The sequence below is a fragment of the Pezoporus wallicus genome, unplaced genomic scaffold (genome assembly GCF_028554395.1).
Source record: "Pezoporus wallicus isolate ANWC-B61680 ecotype Strahan unplaced genomic scaffold, APGP_CSIRO_Pwel_v1 contig_3568, whole genome shotgun sequence".
NCBI classification, from domain to species: domain Eukaryota; kingdom Metazoa; phylum Chordata; class Aves; order Psittaciformes; family Psittacidae; genus Pezoporus; species Pezoporus wallicus.
Window position 1 is genome coordinate 245,440 of NW_026637826.1, and position 23,893 is coordinate 269,332.

General features: G+C 47.0%; 1 protein-coding gene across 1 annotated transcript in view; it reads right to left on the bottom strand.

Annotated features, from left to right (window-relative positions):
- BSN (bassoon presynaptic cytomatrix protein) overlaps positions 1-23,893 on the bottom strand; it is a 95,350-nt gene that overhangs the window by 60,405 nt on the left and 11,052 nt on the right. Inside the window, exon 2 of the mRNA XM_057407670.1 lies at positions 11,009-11,408. Coding sequence (XP_057263653.1) covers positions 11,009-11,408 — 400 coding nt within the window. The remainder of the gene's footprint in view (positions 1-11,008; positions 11,409-23,893) is intronic.

Genomic DNA, 23,893 nt, shown 5'->3' on the forward strand with positions numbered 1-23,893 from the left:
GCATTATTTCAACACATCCCCCAGGTCTCAACAAATTAGGTGAGAGAATTTAGCACCTGGAATTAGTTATGGAAAACAGCTATTTCGGAAGTCGCTGGCTTTTCTTCTTCCTAATTCAATAAAGCAATAACAATTGTCTGCTGAGAGCAAGTAATGGGATCCCAGGAGCAGCTCAAAGACAGATGGCAGCAGCAGCATGCCTGTTTGGTGATATTTCTCAAAGCTCTCTCCAATTTAAAAGCCACAATCTCATCATCTGGAAAATTAATATGGCAGGTCAGAACATAAGGTAGAGTTTGTAAAAACTAATTTCAGGGCATTAGCGGGCCTGGCACAGCATCTCAGAACTGATTTGGGACTCCAAAACCCCCAGATCAGGGTTCATTCCCCAGTCTCGCCAAAGGCCCCTCAGGCAGGTTGCTCAGAACTACATGAAGGCTCACTTTAACTGGGCTTAACCTTGCAGGAGGGCACCCCCCTGCCCCAGCACTGTTGGTCCTGCATTATCACACTATGCTCCATCAAACACAAGGGTATTTCCTTTCCCCAAGGCTCAAAAGGTTGTGCAGTATGTAGAGCATGCACTGCCCACTGGGGCAAAAGAGGCAGGCATGCTCAAGGACAAGCCTCTCCCCACAGTAAGCACGCTCATTATTTCTGAGGAATCCAGAAATTCAGGTAATCCAACCCTTCATAGGTTCCAAAGGGCAATTTTAGCACAGACCAGTAATTTTTAGGCAGGCCTTTCCACTAGACCTGGTATTTTATCTACTGGGCATCACGTTTACATGGGGGGAAGGAGCAGCAAGCAGTGCCTTGCAGGAGATCAGGGAAAACATGGGATGCCTCCTGGCAAAGAGACATGGTACATCTGTGAACACAGGAGGGGCTGAGCAGAACCGATGTGCAGCCCAGAGCCACGATGAAGGTGGGTTTGGAAGAACCTCACACCTGAGGAGTTGCAGGGACACAGCCCTTCCAGCTCCCCCCAGCCCATGTCTTTAGGCATCAGGGTATTCCACAATGAATAGAGAGGAGGAAAAAAACCCAAACTAAAATCCCAAGCGCAGCTCCCATTCCCAGAGCCAAGCCTAGAAGTGTCCCCACTCCAACACGCCCACCTGGTTGAGGCATTATACGTGCACCCCTATACATCTGCATCCTTAGCAGGATGGGAACGCGTGATGAGCCCGCGTTTCTTGCCGAGTTCCGCACAGTGACAAGCTCCTTTGCTCTTTGGGGACAGGGCTTCAAATAGCTGCTCGCTTGTGGCAATTAAAACAGGCAGAGTGCTGCCACAGCTCCGCTGGCCTGTGCTGCGAGTGATGCAGGCGCCGTCTGTAGCGCTCTGATAAGGAGAGTGGATGATTCAGAATAATCTGGGCTCTGCTGAACATGAGCCCGAGTGTTTGCGCTTCTGTCTCTGTGCAACTGGAATGCTGTGTCCTGCTCGTCAGAAAGGGGAGAGGTGGCTGGAGGGAGGTGGGCACCAAAACGTCTAGTCCATAACACTGAAGGGCACATCTTTCCTGCCCATCGCTCAGGCCTCTTCCACGGAGGTGTCCAGCTCAGGGGTCTGGCCAGCCTAACACTATGGATTGGATATAGCAAGGGGGTGACAGTGCAGGTGGGGAGTGAGAAAGGAGTCAGTGTTAACTCTTCTTCCCATCTTAGGGGCTTTACGTGAGCTGCAATCTAGCAGCAGGGCTGTTGCACAAGCAGTTGGGGCTTGATTAAGATGCAGAAGATGGGCAGTGTGGACATGGCAGGGGGCAAGGGAGGAAAGGAAGGGACACACGGGCCATTCAATCTTCAAAACTGACTTCGAGCTGCTTTACTGCCATGTAAAGTCCATGCCTTAACTCGTTTTGACAAACGGACCTGATGCACAGTCCACTCCCATCCCATTACAACCACATTTCGCTCTCTGGATTTCCCTGTTGAGCCATTCCAACAACTTGGCTCTGATTTCACCCGGAGCAGAAAGCCAAGGCAACTGCACAGCCTGTTTACAACATGAACTAAATCCAGAACTGAAAAATCCCACCCTTCGGCTGTCCTTGCTCAGAAGGTTTACAGCCGAGATAAAGCATTTCTAGCCAGTTTTCATAGTCCAGTTAGCACCATACCCCCTAGGATAAGGCTGTCCAGGAGCATGGCTGCATATTACACCTTCGAGATGAGGAGCTAGGTACGACAGCAGGGCAAGATCCAGGAGCAAGGTGGTACGAGCTTGGATTAAGGTGATGAGGAACACATCTGCAGGCATGAACTGCTGCCCCACAAACACCTCCCTGCATTCACAGGGCTCTTTTCAGAAATCTCTGATGCTTTTCAGTCTGCCACACTGAGCAAATCCCTTTATAGCACCTAAACATGACCACGGCCAAGAGACAGGTAAGAGACAGGGTTAGGAAGAAGCAAGTTGGTTTCTGGTGATGGGAGCCCACGCAGCTCTAGAAGTATCAACAGTGATCAGCTGAAATTCAGAGCAAAAGAGACACTGCCAGGATGCCACCACCTCTGCCAAGCGCTGCTATCTTTAAGAACCAGATGGACCTTGTATGTCACTACCAGCTGGGGTGGGAAGAGCCACAGCACAGCATCTCCTGTGCCGGGGCTCTCCTGCTGGACACCCTCTGCCACACCAGAGACATGGCCCGCTGAGGCCACAGGGGTGCAATAAACTATTGGGGAGCATCTGGCACCCCCTATTACAACCACCCTGCTCTCTGCTGCTTGGAGAAAGATGGTGAATAGGAACTAATTCAGCTGGGATTAAGTCAATCTCCATTGAGGCACTGAAAGTGCTGGAAGTTTCCTTCTAAGTACTCCCCAAAGGCAGCACATTTCACCACCAAGCCCACACTGCAAACAAGATTGTACCACCAAGGGCTGTAAAGCCCTGTGCCATTGCTGCTCTCTGGGATACTCTGAGTGCAGTGAGCAGGATGCAGAGGGACATTCAACCTATGTGAAATCTCACATAGGAAAACCTTAAGCAACATCCGTGTGAGCAAAATAGCTCCATCCACCACCACAGGCTGTACATGATCCTACTCCTCTGCCTGGGGATGTCCAGAGGTGGGAACAGAAAGCAAGCAACAGACACAACAAAGCTTTCAAACACAGGGGGGACCCTCTGACTCGGTACCCCGCTGTGCTTTGGAGAGCTTGTCAGCTGCTTCCAGTCCTCAGCTTACTTTTCTTTTTAATGGCAAAGTGATATGTGAGCTGAAAGCCAGAGGAAACCCGTACCTTGTCCAAGCAAACAGCTTGCTGTAACTTAATGTACCGAGGGAAGGACGACGCAGGGCGGTGGTGGCTCAGCGCATGCAGCCTGCTGGGCTTGATATTTATCAAGCGACAAGATGCCAAGAAAGAAGCAGGCCACTTCCCACCTCTCAGGAATATTCATCTTTCCTTGCAGTTGCTTTCATTACCCCTCTGCCCTCCAGCATCATGCCAGCGGAGGGGGAAACCCACACTCTCCTGTCCCCTCCAAACAATTTAACACGTCACTATAGACCCTTCTCTGTCCCCGCAGCCAGGTCCCTGCTGCTGTGGCTCATCGGAGCCACGTGAGCAGCACCAGCCCCATTAGTCACCGGGAACCGTTTAGCCAAGATAGCTTTTGACATTTTATACAAGAGAGTTTTGCATTATTTGAATCATCTACGCCGAGCGCAGCAAAAGGCGGCACACAGGGAGGAACAGCCAGAATTACTCATGAGCTGCTTTTTCTTGCGCTGGCTCTAACTTAAACTGTGATCTGCTGAACAGACAATCACACGCTGCTCCAGGCGGCTGGGAGAAGCCCCTGTTCAGGCTGCAGCAGGGGCCAGAAAGGCAAATGAGTCATTTATACGTTGAAAGCCTCAGCAAGTTCAAGAATGCTACTCTCCAGCTTCGTATTAGTTGCTTTATTCAGTACTATTCACTCCATTAAAAAAAGAGCAGGGAAAAAAAAGGCCAACCAACGAACAACAGAAGCATCCTTCACTGCAACACTGCAGATACAGGATGAAATGAGGCTGGGGTACTTGGTGTAAGCATAAGGGGATTAAAAAATTAAGGGCAATGGTGAGGAAAGGCTAAAACGTGGGAAATACACATACACACACACACAGAACTTGCTTGTCCAGGGTGATAAATTCCAGGTTCCTATCAATGTTTTCTCACCATTAAAAAAATAGAGGATATTCACTGCACTCACAAGAGCATATTTTCAGTGTCTGGCTCACGAGGTGCTCCTGAAGAGAACTGCAGGGCTTCTTCAGGTGGGCACATCCCCAGGAAGTGCTGGTCCCATCCAGCCCATACTGCAGATACTGACCCAAGCACCAGGGCCAAGCATCCCACGGGTGGATGCTTCTCAGGGCAGATGCTGCCCAAATTCCTGCATCCTTATGAGGAGGCAACAGCCATGATGAGCGTGAGGCTCATGCAAACAGCATCACACACTAAGCATACAGGTCACTGCTGCCTGGAGCTCTGCTGAAACCAAACAAATTGGAATGAAACTCCCATTTCTCTCCTCTTACACCACCTGACCCAATGGAAAATTTCTCCCGGATCTGCCACGTAACGCTAATGCCAGATTTATTTCTACAGCTGTATCATGAAGGAGAATGATCTCAAAAGAGAAATAATTCTGAAACAGGCAACTTGACTCAGCAATACGATAGAGGGTGTAACCTGACCATGTACACATGCAAAAAGCTGTCTAACACCACAACAGCACATAAATCCTGCCTGCCCGAGGGTGAACTGGGTTTTGATCTGATCACAGGAGGAAAAAAACTGCTCCTGAACTTGCTGAAAGGTGCACAGAAGGGAGGATTGCTGCTTACAGAGCCAGCCCTACAGTCTTACCTCCCCAGCAACCCACTCTTCAGCCACAGCCACAACAAGCATGACAGTGGGGTTGAAATCACCCAAGGAAAGCCAGTCCAAAGGAACACTTAAAACACTTCACGATCTGCTTTTTGAGATCCAGCATCTTCCAGACCCAAACCCCATTCTTTCAGGGGAGGGGGAGCTATAATGTCTAAATGCAGCCTCATGTTTCTGCATGAGCACAATGATACCCCTTGGAGGTGCAGTGCTGCACGCATGCAAATGGCTGAGGACGCAGGCTGCTTCACAGGTGGGAAAATGAATAGCCAGCGAGGTCCCAAGGGCAGGAGGAAACCTTGCTGGGAAGAGAAGGGACAATGTAAATGTGACCTCACAGCTCCTCCTCTGCCGTCACTGCCATTGCAATGAGCTAAATCAAACACGGGGCTGACGCACCGCGAAAAAACTTGGACATTTAGGAGATGCCATGCCAGCATCACCCTGCATGTCCTCACTGAAGAGCCAAGAAGGAGAAGGACCACTCTGGTTGTTTGAAAAGGCACAGACAGACAGGGAAGATTTCATCTCTCATAAAAATAATGGTTAGTTATCTACTGGCACGTTGATACCCTTTTTATCCAGTCCTCTAGTGCTCGCCCCTTGGTGCCCCAGAGCTCACAGTGGTGAGCCAGAGTTCCAGTAACCACCACATTAAAAACCAGGAACAACAGGCCAGTATGTCAGAGCACAACCTATTGTAAAATAATGGCTTCAGGGCACAGAAATTACAGAAACATAAATGACAGTCATGCTCCCATCAAATTGTTTCAGCATCTCCGAGACCCCAGGGTAAAACCACTGATGCCAAAGGGGATTTGGCCAATGCAGTGGGTATCAGACCTGTAAATGCTTGGATGTTCAAAGAACGACAGGCTGGAGATGAGGTAGATGAGAGGAAGAGATTGGGGATTTACTGCTATTAATAACAGTCATTGTTTCAACATAGAACTAATAACCCCCCTGGCACTGCTAAGCGAAGCCCTTTGTTTGCAGGGCCACCGAACCTGTGGTCACTGGTCAAGCCAAAGCCTCCTGAAGCATAAGTATTTCAGATTGTGCTTTTAATTCACAAAACCAGCATGTTTTACTGACAACTGGACACCAATACACTGCAAGGTACAAAACTGAGACGATGAACCAAACGAGATAGGGGCTGTTACGAAAAGAAGCACATGAACGCAGTCCCAACTTCTGTGACGTTCAGGGGGTTTTGTGGTGGGCTTTTGGGGGGTTGTTTTGTTGCTGGTTTTGTTGTGGTTTAAAGTAATTTGCTAAATGAATGATGTGATGCTGTGGGCAGGCACCACTCCTGCTGGTGGAGCTGGGCCGGAGAAGGTTTGGACCAAGGCCATACCTCCAGCACCAACAAGTTTTGCTCCTACCTCGAGATGCTCTGCTGAGCACTTGTCATCCCTCTGCTGCCCCCAGCTCCTTCTTCTTTGCTCCTCTTTACCCAAATTTTCTTACACAGTTGAGCAGAAAACCACCTACTGTTACATTATGATAGTATAACTACAGCCCTACACTGTACATAGAATCACAGAATCATAGAATAGTTAGGGTTGGAAAGGACCTTAAGATCATCCAGTTCCAACCCCTCTGCCATGGGCAGGGACACCTCACACTAAACCATCTCACCCAAGGCCTCATCCAACCTGACCTTGAACACTGCCAGGGATGGAGCATTCACAACCTCCCTGGGCAACCCATTCCAGTGCCTCACCACATTCGTACTTACACCATTTCATTCTCATCTCCCCAGCTAATAGTCTCTTTCCCATTAATACAATTCAATTTAAACATTTACCTAAAAAGTTTAAGTGATTTTTCAGGTATCTCCTTCCACAGATAACTCAGGAGCTGCTGAGAGGTTTTCCTCTCCTGACAGAGGACCCTGACCCCTGTTGGGAAACCAACCAGCAAGTTTTTAATCCTCCCTGGGACTTTCCATGTTTCACTTGCTGAAGGTCTGTGATCAAAGGTTGGTGATGAATTTCAAGGCACAGAGCATGTAGGGAACAGATTTATTCTGAAATATTTTAAATATTTCATATTACATTATATTCATAATGCAGGAAGTACAAAGAATCTCTTCAGTCTTCCCAAGTAGAGCTAAAGACGTGGGAAAGAACTGAAGTTTATCAAGCATCGCCCCTTCATACAGTCATAAATACAGTGAATACATTCAAAATGGCTCAGAGGCAAATGCAGGGGCTTCAAAAAGAAAGTAATTTGGGGAAGAACATACATGTATAAATATGCTCCTTTTATCCAGGGTAGGGGAAAGAAAAACCCATCTATTGTGTGCATCTGAACACTTATGAAACTGCACTGGATGAACAAGATTTCAAGTAGAAAAAAAAGCACAATAGAAACATAAGGGAGAACACAAAGATTTTCTAAAGCCCCAAACCTGTTCAGCAGCCAGACATTTCGAGCTTCACTACAGCACTAACTAAAGCACCTATTTTAATGCTGAGCCACAGCTCTCGATTAAAATCCAACCCAAGTTCTACATTTTCTCATTTAGCGCTTTGGATGGGGAGGAAACAACTGAAACCCAACAAATTTTAAGGGAACACTGAAGAAGAAATTAATTTATCAAATTAGCAGTGTGCAGTGGCACTTCAAAACCCTAGAGACACAGAAAGGATGCCTGCAGGTTACTCCTTATGATGCCAAACAGAGCAAATCCAATCAGATGAACATGCTGCAGGATCAGTCAGGCGAAAGCCACAGGAGTGGCATTACAAAGTGAAAGATGTATAAAGAAAGGATTTTCTAAATGTATTGTGCTGGCTTGAAACTGAGCTATTCCCCCCCGAGGAGACGACAGCATTGCTGGTACGCTCCTGCAGAACAAGCTGCCCAAAAAAAGCCTTCAAAGACAGCACAGAGGGAAACTAGGAAGAAGTTTCAATGAGACATTAAAAATCCTCCTAGAACAGAGGGCTGCAAGATCGCGTTTAAAATAACTCATCTCCATTCAGAAACCTATTTCCTACACAAGGAGCGTAAGCAAACTGCTACATTTTACCACGCTTTTTCAGAACTCTTTGTCTTTAATGGTGCCATCACAGCTCCCTGCTTCACATTTTCCCTTGCTTAAAATAACTGTGTATGGCAAGAGCGCTGACCTTCAGGAATAAGTGAATGAATGAGACAATGGGCACGCCAGCACGCAAGCCAGCTGAAGACGATGGCAGTGGTTATTTCAGAGCACGGAGATGAACAGAGGGGAGAATACGACTGTCTACATGTGAAATACTGAGTGACACCAACAGCAGACAGGAGCTGCTGTTTGCCCAGCCTTGTGAAACAAGAATGAGCTGGTGGCTCAAAGGAACAAAAAGACAGCAAATAAAAACCCCAAAATAGATAGGTTTTTTCCTCTCAGCAAGGATCAACTCAAGGTATCGCAGAGGCCAACTGCTTCGTCATGATGGAAATTCATTACTCACCTTTAAGACAAAAGGGCCATCAAACCACGCAAAAAAGGAAGAAAGAGTATTTCAAAGGAACATACGTGCTTCTGAGGAGAAGGTACCACCTAATCACCAAGTTAAGGCGCTCTGCTAGGAGGTACAGTTAACCCTCCTGAACAATCTGCTTTTGGCATTGTAAGTGGCAGGATGGAGCATGATGGACTACAGCTCATACACCAAGTCTGTTATTTTATTAATATATAGATATAATAGATAAGCTATTTTATAGCATATACATATAGTTATAAAAGACACATCAAGCTTATATAAACACTTTACTTTCAAAACCAGGCTCTTAAAATGGTTTCAGAAATCATCACACCAAACAAGTATTGGAGTTCCCACCTCACCACATCTGCAGTTCCTTGCAGCCCCCCAGATTGTGGAGGAGACAATGTACCATTAAAACACAATTTCGGTTTCCTTGGGTTTGGTTGTCAAAACTATCACATTTTCAAGAAAATTTAATGCTGCTAAGAGCCTTAAGAGCAGAAAGAGAAGCTACAAATCTGTATCTACTGCAGCACAAAGTAGGAACTTCAACTATTCACATGGAAATCTATTCATTTCATAAAGAACTGCTAATGGAAAATACAACCCCACAAATGGCCTCATCAGCAATCATTAGCCATCCGACAGCATCTGCAGGGTTGGAGGGACCAAACTGGGCACATGTTTTATTTCCTGCAAGGACAGTCAAGCAGGTGGGACCAGCACATCCATCCTTGGGAGTTTGAGACCCACTGAATAAAGACCAAAGCCCTCTCACCTCATCCCTGTTTTGAGCAGAGGCTGGATCAGGCAACCTCTGGAGGTCCTTTCCAACCTGACTCCTACCATCAAGAAAGAGACAAACCTCTGAGCTGCCTCCCATTAACCCTTTTTAACACCACCAAACTGCTTCAGACACCTTTCTGTGCGGCTCAGGAACAGCAGCACAAGTAACCCTGCTGCAGAAAGCAAGTCACACTTCAACAAGACAGAACCACCACTACTCCCCCAGCCAGCCCATCACACAAACTGCCAACGCGAGCTGTAAATGCTTCTCTTGGACGACTGTTTTCTGTTTTCATCCCCAGCTCCCTCAGTGACCTACTTACAAGTCCTAAGGTTACTTGCTGTGGAAATGTTGAAACTCTGAACAAACAAAACCCCCCCAACACACATCTTTCTTCATTCCAGGTCCCATTTTTTATGATTTGATGTTTAGAAATGCTCTGCAGGCAATCACAGTTCACAGAGACCTAGAGATGCTAAGAGATGGCCTAGAGATGCTAAGCAGAATCTCTGTGCACACACACATTTTAACTTCAGTATGTGGAAGACAGACTCGGGATAGAGCACACTGTGGGAAAGCTCTTGGGCAAGGCAGAGGAGACAAGGTCCAGGCGGAGCAGAAAACAAAGCAATTGGTGCATTTCTGTTTGTTAGCCACTAAATGATAATATTCAGAATGGATGGCCAGCCTTCAATGCAATGCTAGGACAACAAAACAAACGTGTGGCAAATCTAGAAGTGAAACAGAAATGTGACCCATAGCATTTCCTTGCAGGAGACTGGATTTCTGCCTCAAGGGCCTTTATAAGATCTGAGACCTTATCTTCGTAGTGGTAAATAACTCTTTACAGGGGTACAAGCAGTACCCAGCTAATCGTGTCTTTCCATACCCAGGAGTATCAGTTACCTCAGCTCCCCTTCGTCTGGGAAAAGGACTGGAAGGCTGAGGTCTCGCTCAGACAATGGTGTTTAGGAACCTCTATGCCTAGTATCAGCAGCAAGCATTGCGTGCTCACCAGAAACAGCTACTAGCAATGAAACATGGAAATGCAAGGACTTCAATGCCCAAATCCTGTTTTCTCACACACACTGGAATGGCACAGTGGCTTTCCAAAGCCTGGCGTGAAGTTTCTGTTATTAAGCCCAAGAACAGAAATTGCCATGGTTTGGCTCTTAACAGCTGCAAAAACCCTCCATGTCACTTCCCACCCTGTGGGCAGGTCTCCAGCATGATGGATTGGCATAGGGAGCCCCACACCCTGGCACCCCCAGCTCACCACTGCCGCTGGATCCACCCCCAGGAACCCCGTGCCTCCATCTCACACATCCCACTAAACGCTCCCCCAGCAAGGCATCATCTTGTGCACGACTTCGCGCTTCTCTCCTGCCACCGAGGGGAATGCTGTCTGAAACTCATCTGCCACCAAAACATCACCTGGGATGAGTCAGGGTCTAAGATGCTCAACACCTTGGGGTTGCCAGCAAGCCCTCTGCTCCCCTCCTGCTCTTGAGTCCTCTGACTTCAGGACAACTGTGTGTATGGAGATCTCACCTCAGCCAAGCGTTCTGACATCTCAGCAACAGAGATTGAACCTCTCCAGTGATCCACAGCATCCCTTTAAATAACTTACCCCCCCCATCTCATTAAAGCTCATGTTATCACAATTATCCCCTAATTAGCCAGCAGAGCTTTTCCTCTCGGTCAATGCTTTGCAGCTGCCCAAGCCAAAGGTGCAGTTTCTATGCTTGAAGAAAGCAAGAACCTCTTCTTGCAAAACCTGCCAGCAGCCATCCCACCACCCACCCGAACCGGCCGGGCAGGCTGCCTGCGGCAGAGGAGCTGTTACCTGGGTGAGGTGCGGGTTGGGGTTGAAGCCGCACTGGTTGCAGACTTTGCTGTGACACTGGGTGCAGGCGTTGAAGTTGGGCTGGCCGGGGGACGAGGTGAGCTCTGTCGTCTTGCAGATGGGGCAGAGCGTGCTGCTGGGCAGGGGGGCGATCTGTGGGAGTGAGTAGGGGGATGTAGGGGTGCTGCCCCGGTCTGGCGACACCGACGGAGACCTCCCCGAGCCCTGGCTCCGGGCATCCACCTGCAGCATCTTCCGCGGTGCCTCCGCTGCCGGCCCAGGCTGGCCCCGGCCCCTCATCTCCCGTGGGCTCTGGGAGCTGGGTGCAGTCTGTGCGAGGGAGGGGGATGCTGATCGCTGGCCCGCGGTCTGATCCAGCTGCTCCGGTCTCCTCAGCGTGCTGAAACACCAGTAAAATACACATCATCAGCCCAGGTTTAGCACAGTCCAAAGATGCCGGGGCACAAAATCTCTACAGCCGCCTCTCCACACTTGAAGCCCCAGCTCGGCCAAGGAGGCACAGAGAAACCATGCTGTGAAGCAGGGAAATTGCTCACATCTGCAGAAGAACACACTTTACCTTACGAAATGAGGCACAGTTTCAGCTTTCTCTTATATAACCCAGCAGCAGAGATGTAATTGAATTATCTGGTGTATTCCAAGTTGAACTTTAGTCAGGAAGTTGCACATAAAATAGCAGTGAAAAGTTTGGGGCAGCTCAGCCTCCTGACAGCAAGGGGCTCCCCATTACTTCTCCAGCACCTCTGGTTTGCAGACTGTGGGGCCCTTCCTGCAGGGAGATAGCCAATACACACTAACCTATCTTCTCACAACCTACTTGCATCAGGTCACCAGGGCAAAAACTGTGAAACCAGAACCATAAAGAACCAGAGTGGTTTGGGCTGGAAGGGGCCTTAAAGCTCCTCCAGCTCCAACCCCATGCCGCAGGCAGGGACCCCTTCCACTAGAGCAGCTTGCTCCAAGCCCCTGTGTCCAACGTGGCCTTGAACACTGCCAGGGATGGGGCAGCCACAGCTTCTCTGGGCACCCTGTGCCAGCGCCTCAGCACCCTCATAGGGAAGAGCTTCTGCCTAAGAGCTCCCTGTGAAACCAGAGCTACCCAGAAGGAGTGATGCTGAGGTCAGGCAGCAGTCCCATAGCCTGCCTAGTGTGCTCAATGTGCTTCTTGCCACCCCAAGGAGCTCTGGAGCTGCTTCATCTGCAAAAGCTCTGAGCTCTTGTGCTGATGAGCATGGCACGAGGTCCTGTACACCCCACCTTCCACATGATCCCAGTGCAGGTAACGTGTTGCCAGTGGACCCTGAGTGCATGAGGATGAATCTGCATTGGAAGATGTTTATCTAATGGTGCACATGCACATTATCAGTAATGCCCACAAATGTTCTTCAAAAAGGCAGAAGCCCCAGTGCCCTCACTGCCTGTGATCTACAGCTGGCTGAGGAAAAATATTACTCCGAATCTCAAATTTAATAAACTTGATTTACCCAAGCAGGGTCTGACCTTACAAAGGTTTAAAAAGGGAACTTAAATGCATAAAACTAATGAAATTCAAAGTGCATGTTGCCACAGTAATAGGAAGTCGAATGAAAATAAATATTAAAATAGCACTTTGGGAATACTTCCCGGCTCAGATTGAAACCCACTTCTCTGAAAGAGGAATTGCACAATCATCATAAAGCAAAGCAATAAGGGAGTAACTGCTCCAGACTAAAGAGCAAACCAGCCCTGGCCCTGCAGCAAGGCACCTGTACTAAGTGTCGCTTGCACCCGCTGCTCCTTCATCATTTCATACTGATGCCCTTGAGTCCAGAACAGGGATTTGCCTCTCAATGCTGAGGGCTGCAGAGCTGCTGCCCCATAAAACACGTGACACCTGCAGCTGGTGGAATGGGAGAGCTCAGCCCCAGACACCATGAGGCAGTGCTGTCAGAAAGCAAAATGAGTTTTTTCTCCTTGAATTTAATCCTCACAGGTATCAGAATGCCTGCTGATCTAATGGTGTGTTAAACAACAGTAAAATATTGTTATTTGAAGTGATTAATGTGTACACAGCCAAATAACTGTTATTTGGAACAAAGAGAATGGTTCTTCCAGTGCAAATTTCAAAATTCAAACTTTTTTTCCCCATTTAATATGAAAAAACTGTTTGCCACCAAGTAGGAATTCTGACTCCAAATTGGCTCTGCCACAAAAATACCACTCAGTCACGGCTTCCCTTCTCAGCTCTGTGTGAAATGGGAGAAATTTAGAGCAGCTACCCCCAGCACAAGTGTTTAGCAGTGTATTAGTGATCGCCACCCCTTTTTGCAGCTGGCATGAGCAGTACTAGCAGTCTGGCTTGTTTGCTTCAAGTGCCTTGCTTTAAAGAAGGGTGAAGTTTTTGCTTAGGGAATTTCTTGCAGCAAAGCAGAGTGAGGAGCGCCGTACCGCCAGAGCTGCGCTCCACCAAGAGGGGCTGTCACACAAGGCATAGACACACTCACTACATTTCCTATCCAAAACGGAGCCTGTGACTCTCTTGAAAAAGCAAAACCCATGAGAAGAATACACATGGTGCTGTTATTTTGCCTTGAGCATCATTCCTGGTGCAGAAGGAAGAGGGCGGTTGGGTGGTTGTTGCCCAGCGGGACAGTGCTGCTCCAGAGATGCTCTCCCAGCCCGGGACCAAGCTCCCTTCCGGCTCCCTTCACCTTTTCAGGAGTGAAGAAATGCCATGCAGCATCTCCATCCTGCTCGCAGCAGTGGTTTCACTCTGTGCACTTATCACTGCATTTATTTAGGTTATAATTATCCAAGATGCCTCATCCTTCCGGGCTGGACTGTCTCTCACTTGCACCAGTTGAACGTGTCTGTGAAATTTTGAGACCAGAAGGAATCATCTGGTCTGTCAAATACAGAAACAGGAGAGATGCCCCAGGAAAGAACATGAGAACAGTCATATGGAATCAGACACAGGTCCACACTCCCTGCATCTAGGACGCTCCAATGTTTGTATGGTTTATACCTACCTATGAACCCCTTTTTTTTGCTGTTACACAAAATGCAGCTCATCCCCTTTTGTCATGACAGCCTTCTTTATCACTCATAAAAATACTAACTAGCATCAGGCTGCTAACCAGTTCCCAAAAATAGCCCCCCAAAATCACTATATCACTTATTAACAATTACATTGAGATGTCTTAATGAGGCAGGATTTCCCCCACTTGATGGCAGCTGTATTGATTCTGCACCACCCTAATTGTTGAATTAGAAACATCGGTGATAACTGGTAGTAATGGTGACTGGTAAAACTTCTCTGCAGGCTCCAAATGCAGCAGCGCTCTCAGTTACCAACAGGGTTATAATTTTGTCCAAGTAAAGAATATCAAATGTGTTTGACCAAGCTTATTAACAATTATATTGTCGAGGTTTCTATTTATTGTATTCTGTCTATTAATGCTTTATCAAGAGAAGGTGAGGCAGGCAGCCCTGCTAATCTTCCTGCAGTCACAGACCAGTTGGGCAGCCAGGAAGATGTTGTGTTCTTTCATTTTTGAGCTGAAAACCAGTGGCTACCTTCTCGCTTTCTGAAGCTCCATTTTCCAGCGTAACACTGACACAGCACTGAACAATGCCACAACCAGCCTCCTGCCCTGGTGCAGCCCAGCCGGCCGGAGCAATACCCACCATCAGCCATCTGCTCCTCTGCCTCTTGCCCAGCCCTCCCCAAGCTTGTTTGGAGCTGAACTCCCACCATCCTTTGAACATGGGGCATCCAACCAGCTGTAGCAGCACACAGCACCAGCCTCTGCTTTGTGCAGGGAGGAACACAGCATTTCACCCTCCAGAAGTAGGGGGTAGTCCTGGGTCTCCAATATCAGAAGCCTGGGTTTCAGTCCCAGCTCTGCATCACATCCCTGCTACCTCTTACCTTCCCTACACAGCGAAAGAAGCAACTGCACGTCTCTTGATGTGAAGCACTACAAAACACCCACAGAAACTAACCCTCAGCTCCACGCTAGAGAGGAGGCTAAGCTGTAAGGTTGCTTGCCACATAGCCAAAACCACGCCGAGACATTCATCTGTACCCGGGTCTGCCTCACTGACGGATAGTTCTGATTAAAAAGGCATCGAACTTCCCCCGTTCCACTCGGGAACAGGCACGGATCTGAAACCAGCCTGTCTATTTAGGGCTGGAGCAAACGTCCTGGCAGGCTGGGCAGAGATGGAAAAAGATGAGGAGGAAGAAGGTAAGATGATCAGAACGATGAACAGCGTAGCGAAAACCAAGGGTCAAAGCCATTCTCCACAAAATCAAGCTCAGTGGTGTAAGATGTTACAAGAACCTTAGGGATTTTTTTTATGCTTGATTTTATCCCGTTTGTAAAAATTAGTTTTCGATTGAAATAACAAGAATTATGAAGGTTTTAAAACCAAAATCCTATTTACAACCGAAACAAATGTTAGGGTGCTTGCTAGTTAATGTTTAATTTCAGGAAATAAAAAGATTTGCCCTAGACCTAACATTTGATGGCATAGGAGTGCCAGTAAAAATATGTCAGCAGCTTTAGGAAAGATGAAAGCAATACAGTGACATAGTTCTGGTTTACAATTCTCTTCCAGTAACTTGGTACAGCCTTCTTATTCAGGAATTCCAAGGTAAAGTCAGGGTCTGTAGAAGGGAATTGCTCTCATTTCACTCAGGTAGGTTCATAGGTACCACTACATTGTACAAACAAGACCCAAGCTTGGAGCCAGCATCCCAAGAGATGTCAATGGCTCCTTTTGCACACCAGACACTAACTTGGGAGCGACAACCACTGCAAGGTAAATGCCAACACCACCACCATCTTTGCTTTAAAATCAAGTGATAATGACATTACACAAAATCTACACACATGGCTGGTAACTCGAGTCTTGTCCAGGCGTGGTGTGTGGAAAAGCTCAAGAGCACGTGCACTGGTTTTCTCCTAATTTCACGTTCTCCCCTTGAACACACTGGCTACATCCATCTGCTCAGCTGCCACTGAACCCTGGCAGCCCTCTGACACCCACGGGGACTTGGCATTTTTGGTCTGAGTAAATCCTTCAGGAGCTGCAGCCCTTTTATGCAACATGGACTGCATCCCTCCTCTGTCTGGTGCCAACTGAAATGGGTTGCTCACTGGGCAACTGATCTAATTACTGCATTATAGTATATAAAAAGAACATGAAAACAAATGGCACCATCACCACCATTACAAAAGCTTTCCAAAGAAAAGCTGGGTTTGTCCGTGGAAGGGAGCTCCTAGCTTCACATCCATACCAAATATAAGCAAAATGGGGAGAAGCAAGTCTTTTCTGTTAGTAGAAAAAGAAGGAAAACACACAACTGCTTACCTGCAGTAAAACCAAGGGTATGAGAAGAAAACGAATCAAGATACAGCATGAAAAGAGAAGATGTACAGATGCTCACACCCAGAAGAGGGAGGCTGGGTTAAAGAACAAGAACTAGAGCTACAAGCAGAGATTTGACCTAGCTGGTTCAACTGAAACCCGATGTGAACATCCACATGACTGATTTTAAGAATCACTTATTTAGGAAAAAACCCAACAGGTGATAAAAGGGCACTTGCACTCTAGGTCAAAATGGCACTGAGTTTAACTCAGAAGAACAATTCCTAAAGCTTATGGGTTGGCATAGGAACTGTGTGGGGTAATATCAAATATTAGGTGACATAAACTACCGATCAGCATATCAGACTAGCAAATAGGACATGCAACCTTTCAATAAATCAACAGTAAAATAAGTGTCTGATGCGGAGGGCCTCTGATTCGAGCTATGTGCTCTGGAAATCTCACACTAGTGATGTTAAAATATCCATTGAGCTTGGGAGTCTTACTGGTGGCAGCTTTGTAGCGCTAAGTAATGTTAGATCCAACAGACTCTGCTTTGACAATAAAGAATTACAAAACAGTGCCCATTTAAACCCATGCATCCCTGACTTATTACATTTATGTCCATGCAGGAAGATGTTCATGCTGGAGATGCGTGTACTTGATGGTTTAAACCCAGCGAATACCACACAACTGAAAACAAAATGGAAAACATGAAATGGTGACTGGAAACCGTCAGGAAATATTCTGTTAGATGGCAACACAAGCACTCTTGTGAAAGGCCACAGTGTTTAATGACTTGCTTTTGTGAGCAGTGGAAAAACCCTGCTCTCCTGCAGCTTCGTGCTCCAGGGTTGCTTTAACCCCCTCAAAGAGATGCAGCTTCTGCCAGGCATTTTGACTGCAACCAAGGCATCCCTAATGTATCTCCTGATGATGAACACTATAGTTGAGCTCCCTGCTCAAGGCTTTTGCCCAATCTGGGCAATCACTTGGGTCCCTAACCTCCACCCACATACCTGTTCTCATAAATACAGAGGAACGCAACATCCTTGAGTCCTCTGCCTCCCTGTTAAACCCCACTGGGGCTGGGGTTCAAGAAAGGGCTGTCAGGCAGGCGGTGGCAGCAGCCACTTGCACTTAACACACCAGACTAATGATCCTGCCAGAGAAACCATGTCCCAGCACGATGCTGCCATGGGGCAAGCAACTCTGTGATGCACAGAGTGCCATCATCCTCTTCTGGCCCCTGGTTTTGCAGAAGATAACACTCTTAGTGCTGATGCCAGCTTTTCCCTTAGTTTAAAACACAGATGATTATGCAACCCATGGCAAGGCAACAAGAACCCAAAGTTTTCCAATTTACATCCACATTATAGATGCATGACTTGGAAAGGCAAGATTAGGAAAAGCCTCCACCACAAACCAGTTATTCTCCACCTTATTAGCACCATGTCTAGTTCAACCGAGAATCAGCAACATGCTAACACATCACTGTCACTCACCCTGCTGTATGAAGCACGGTTGGTAAGAAGCATCTGCTGTCTCATTAGATGAATCCATGTACTGAAAAAGAGGCTTATGACTGATTTAAGCTCTAACTAAACACTTACTTCCTTATTTTCATCCCCACACAATGCCTTTTGTAAGTGTTTGGGAATCATTATCCGTTGCAGTTGGACTAGATGATCACTGCAGCCCCTGTTCTTTTCTGTTCCGTTGCATTACCTTCCGTTACGTTCCATTTCGTTACCTTTCATTCCATTCCACTCTACTCCACCCTAGGCTACTTTTGCTATACGCAAGTAAATACTTAATTTGCAGCTCCCTTGGCCCTGGTTGAGCTAAGAGCAATTTCCCCTAGGACGCTTTGCAACAACACAAAAGTAGAGCACAGACAGGCTGCTTGCATCCACCAGCCCAGCATCCCCAAACCTCTCTCCAGAGAACCCCAAGGTCTGACAACTACTAGCAGACCATGATCCCTAGAGAGTCCAGAGCAGCCTCCATGAACCCCAAGACCTGAACTGGAGTCAGGAGACTTTTGCTTATCTCTCAAGAGCCCTCGCAAGCCAGAAAGTCACTGACTGACCTGCAGACCACCACACGCTGCTCTGGGGAGCTGCTCTTTCAGCTGCCTATACCTGAGATGGGCAGACACCACTGTCAGGATCTTTGCCAAGCCCCTCAGAGCCACCAGCAACTGGCATGACAGAAGAGCCCGCAGGCAATGATCTCAGTCCAATATATATCAAAGAGATTTCTTCTCAGATAGCTTTACAGGAGCAGGCACACTGAAGGTTGGAAGATTCGGTCTCCTTTTCAAGTGGTATAACTGTTGCTGAGAACATTTACAATCTTGAGCTTCAAAGCATTAAAATCTCCCGGGGATGTCCAGTATCTATTCTGCCTCGGTGTCACAGAAAATCTGTTTCCTCTGTCATAGCACAAAACTACCTATATATCTTCCAGAGACAAAGTAGAAGCCACTTCTAGATCATGACACAATTAACAGCTAACTACTGAGAGCCAGGAGGGTGCAGATGCAAGGCAGGAGCCCTGGCTCCACTGTACCTGCAGGAACACTGTCCCTGGGGTGAATGTGGAGCCAGTAGAAAGGGCGACAGGATTTCTGATCCAGCATCTGCACCTATCTGGGTACTTACAAAGTACCTAGAAGATATAAATCAAGGAGGAATGGCAGCTCTGCCAGTGAATGGGTGCAGTCGGTAGGTGAGCTTTGGACCATCAGTGCAGGTGAAGATCAGCCTTGGAGGCCTTGGGGAGAGCTGGAAGGAGAGGAGGCAGCAGGCACGCCAGCAGCTGGCTCCAAGAATACTGCCACAGGAGAGGATGCTCAGCACACCTGCCTGACTGCAGGACTCATCAAGTCCCTCCTTGTCAAGCATTCCAAACTCCACATTAACTCGGGTGAGAGCTGGGGGTGGCCATGCTCAAGGGATGCTGCAGGCTGGACTGCAAAGTAGGCTGCTGGACTGCAAAGTAGGCTGCTGCCTGCACAGCTCCTCTCCTCTTTACACCAGGACTTGGAAGGTCTGCAAGGAACGATTAAGAGCCCTGCCACAGAGACACAACCCTGCAACCAACACCAGGGAGCTTGCAGAGCAAGGACAGCTGAAATGGAGATATATGTCCCCAGGAGGACAGTGAGGTGCAGGCTGGAGCTGTCTCTTCAATCTGATTTCCACCTAGCTATTAATGTGTGGCCTCTGTATCCTTCACAGTCATAGAATCATAGAATGTGAGCAAGTCATAGAATCATAGAATAGTTTGGGTTAGAAAGGACCTTAAGATCACCTAGTTCAAACCCCCTGCCATGGGCAGGGACACCTTCCATTAGACCAGGTTGCTCCAAGCCCTGTCCAACCCGGCCTTGAACACTGCCAGGGATGAAGAATTTATCACTTCCTTGGACAACTTGTCCAGTGCCTCACTACCCTCACATTAAAGAACTTCTTCCTTATATCTAACCTGAACTGACCCTGTTTCAGTTTAAACCCATCACCCCCTATCCTATCACTACAGGCCCTGATAAAGAGTCCCTCTCCAGCATCCTTGTAGGTCCCCTTCAGATACTGGAAGCTACTCTGAGGTCTCCATGCAGCTTTTCTTCTCCAGGCTGAACAGCCCCAATTTTCTCATCTGAAAAAGCCTGTCTTCATATGGAAGGTGCTCTACAAAACCCATTATGCATGTAAAAAGTTGTATAATTAATAAAAGGTCATGACAATCTTGAAAATACTGTGGGTGCCAGAAAGGACAAGTAAAGTACCCCAGCCAAGGGGCAACCCTCCCCTCTGCCTCCATCCACTTACATCTTATAGCTGAGCTCTAGCAACTGACAGTAAAAGAGCCAATTGCCACAGTCACGTTCAACTAAAGACCTTTCTCCCGGTGCAGCTGACAGCATGAATTCCTGCACTGTAGTTATGAAATGACAGCAAAGCCAAAAGATAAACCACAGCATGAAGCTAAGCAATTTTTATGGCACATGATCATGACAGCTTATCTTGTAAATCTATGATTATACCCCCCCCTCCTCAAGAGCCTCTCTGATTTTAGTTGGCAGCAACACAATTTTTGGGGGAGGTTGTTAACTGTTCCCTAAAGCAATGCAGGCTAAAGCTACCTGCTCTTGCCTTGCTGTGCGACATGCACAGCACCTCCTCACAGATGCCAAAATTGAGGACAGAAACCATAAAACTCAGTTTCAATCTATTTATTCAGATACAATAAGGGGAGGAGACCAGAGGAAGTGAGAAAGTTTGTTAAAAAGAAATTAAAAGCAGCAGGTAGAAGGTTAAGAATGGGACCGGTTATAGCATATTAGGGCCTCAAGTAAAACCTGCACTATCAAGAAAGGGTTTAAAACAAGGCCATAATAAGGCAATATAATTAAGGAGTGGAGCAAATAAGGCTACAGGAGTAAAAGGAAATCCTTCAAAAAGTAAAAATTGTATTTAGATAAAAAAAGGCAAAACAAAATCTCCAGAATTCTGGCAAATAAAATTAAAAATTCAAGCATACAAAAAATATATCCCTTAAGGATTTTTATTCCCCAGCATCTAAAGGGGCTGACAAGAAAGCTGGAAAGTGACTTTTGACAAGGGCTTGTAGGGATGGGACAAGGGGGAATGGCTTTAACCTGACAGAGGGAGACTGAGATGAGCTCTTAGGCAGAAGCTCTTCCCTGTGAGGGTGCTGAGGCGCTGGCACAGGGTGCCCAGAGAAGCTGTGGCTGCCCCATCCCTGGCAGTGTTCAAGGCCAGGTTGGACACAGGGGCTTGGAGCAAGCTGCTCTAGTGGAAGGTGTCCCTGCCCGTGGCAGGGGTTGGAACTGGATGAGTTTTAAGGTCCTTTCCAAGCCAAACTAGTCTGGGATTCCATGAACAGCTCGTAAATTGGGCAAGAGAAAAAAGATTAAAAATCTAAAACTTTAGAAATTGGGAATCTCCCACAGAATCTGGAAAACTGAATGAAGATTGAAATACAACAGAAATATTTGAGGAATGCTGGACTGTAAAAGAAAAGATAAATCCAACCTTTGCCATGCTGTTCACTAAGAGGACATTCATGAAGGTTCCCACACCAGAACATTTCATATACAGGATTAGTCTGAAAAATCATCTAAGTAGGAGAAATGTTAGACTGAAGATCTAGAAAGAAAGAAGGAAGGAAAAACAAGAAGTAAAAGATGGTGACATAAGGGGAAACCTTCTTGTGGACCGATAACCGGTCACAGTATCGGATGCCAAGGATAGAGGTAGATGATCAGGTTTCCACAAGCAGAGCTGCAGGAGCCTGCTGTAGGATAAATGGGATATATTCATAAAAGGCCCGGGAAGGAGGGGAATAATGAAGGGACAAGTTTGCTGAGCCACACAAATTCATTCAGAGTATTCAAAGCTAAAACTGAATGCGAGGAGCTTTAGAAGGCTCTCCTGCAATGGGTGTCTCAGAACACCACGGCAGGTGAAATCCAAGGTCAAGAAATGCAGCGTAACGCGCAGAAGATAAGAGAACCACAGGCACGTGTAGCGATGGGCTCTAAATGAGATACTGCCTCTCTGCAAAGAGTTCTTCAAGCCATTTTGGACAGTTCTCAGAAAATGTCAATTTATGTTCATCATCAAATACAGAACGATCTACCAAAAAAGAAAAATCACACAATGAAGTTATTTTGGGAAAAATGCATTCTGGAAAGCAATTCAAAATGAAGAGCAGAGGCAGCTCATTCCCTTGACTCGCTTCTGGCTTTTTCCACCCCCTGGAGAGTGGCACAAAGGTCTGATTTTGCAGCTTCAGGCTTGATTCAGTGCAGGAGCTGGAGGGATTTCTCTGGCTGTTGGCCTGCTGTGGTACATGCTCCGAGGTGCTGCTAGTGGCTAAATAAAAGGGGATCAATCCCAGGGTCTGGTCCGACCAGGACAGCATTCATGGTCCTGTCCACACCACCACGCTTCTGCCTCCAGCAGCAAGAAGTTGGCATTCAACCATTAAGAGGACTGCAGGGTCTTCTTTTTTTTGGATGAGTTCCACCCATGTTCCAAAATTAAAAGCTGATGTAAAAAAAATATGTATCATTACCCATCTCTGTGACAGTTTGAGTCAATCGAACCCAGCCCGGAACGAGGAGCAACACTCATTCCAGGCAGAAAAAACAGGAAGATCCATGTGAAAGAGAAGTGCTGTTAAAAAAGAGAGGGTAATGACAGACCAGAAAGAAACCAGCTTGTATTTTTAGAAAAAGGAAAGAAAAACCCAGTTAAAAAAGCAATTTCCAGGAGAGGAAATCAGGCTACCATACTGCAGAGAGACAAACAGCTCCTGTGACTGCAGCAAGCAGCAACAGAAAAATCCTGACTTTGTACCCCTATTTGTTTGAGCCTGGGCAAATGAAACACGAGAGAGAATGGGGTTTTCTGTGTGTGTCTGTGGAAAATTGTAGCATTTTTACCCATCCTGCAATTGCGTCTTTGCACCTCACAGCATCTTGGTCCCTCTAGCTCTTCCCCAGGCCATTTAGGTCCTAAAGTTTGGGGTTTTTTGGTTGTTGCCTCAGGTTACCAGGAGAGCTGACACCTAAGCTGTGGAAGAAGAATCAAGAGAAGATCATTTGGGCAAGGATGGAGGAAACAGTGATCAACTCATGTCCTCCCCAAATTGCTCCAAGTACCGTGCACTTAGAGGAGCACACAGTAATACTGAGGAGCCCACGCTTTCCCACAAGGAGGAGAGCTTCATCTCCAACACGGCCAGATACCATTCAATGAAAACATCACATCAGGTAGTGTTTGCCAGAAACACTTCTCGGCTGCAGAAGTTTCTCCATCCCAAATGTTCTCTGCATCAGCAAACGTGGTCCAACAATGTCTGTTACTGAAGACAAGGACCATGGTTGGAAGAGCCTGCTGGAGACACTGCCATGGGGCTGCCAGCCAACTGCCTTGTGCAGGACAGGGTCAATCCAGTTGTTTGTGTGCCTTAGGTTTGCACTTTCTGGTTCTCAGCTATTTGAATTGGAAGCTCAAATGCAAATGGCAAACTAAACTTGGAATTAATTACATTTTTGTGTGTAAACCAGGTCTTCACAACAGGAAAGATAAAGCAAACCCAAAGAATAATACATTACCAATGCTGTCAGAGACACCATCAACGTCAATATTTCAAGCTGTTCAATTTAAATGTACTTTTGAAATACAAGAGCCTGAAATTCCCCTGCCAAATTCTTTATAGGATCAAAGGAAAACACTTCTCCAGCGTCTGCAGTTCTTTGAGGCTCCTTGTCCCTGCATGTATTTCCCTGCTGCACATACCTCAGACCAGAACATTTGTCCCCAAAGAGACTGACACATCGAAATGTTTGATGTATCTGTCCTCCTGGTCCCATCAAATGGCTGAACTTGGCAGAAATGGAGGCAGGTAAAATTTAAGGCTGAGAAGTTTACTTGATAAGTGAACTAGATTTGAGATATATTGACAAGTAGA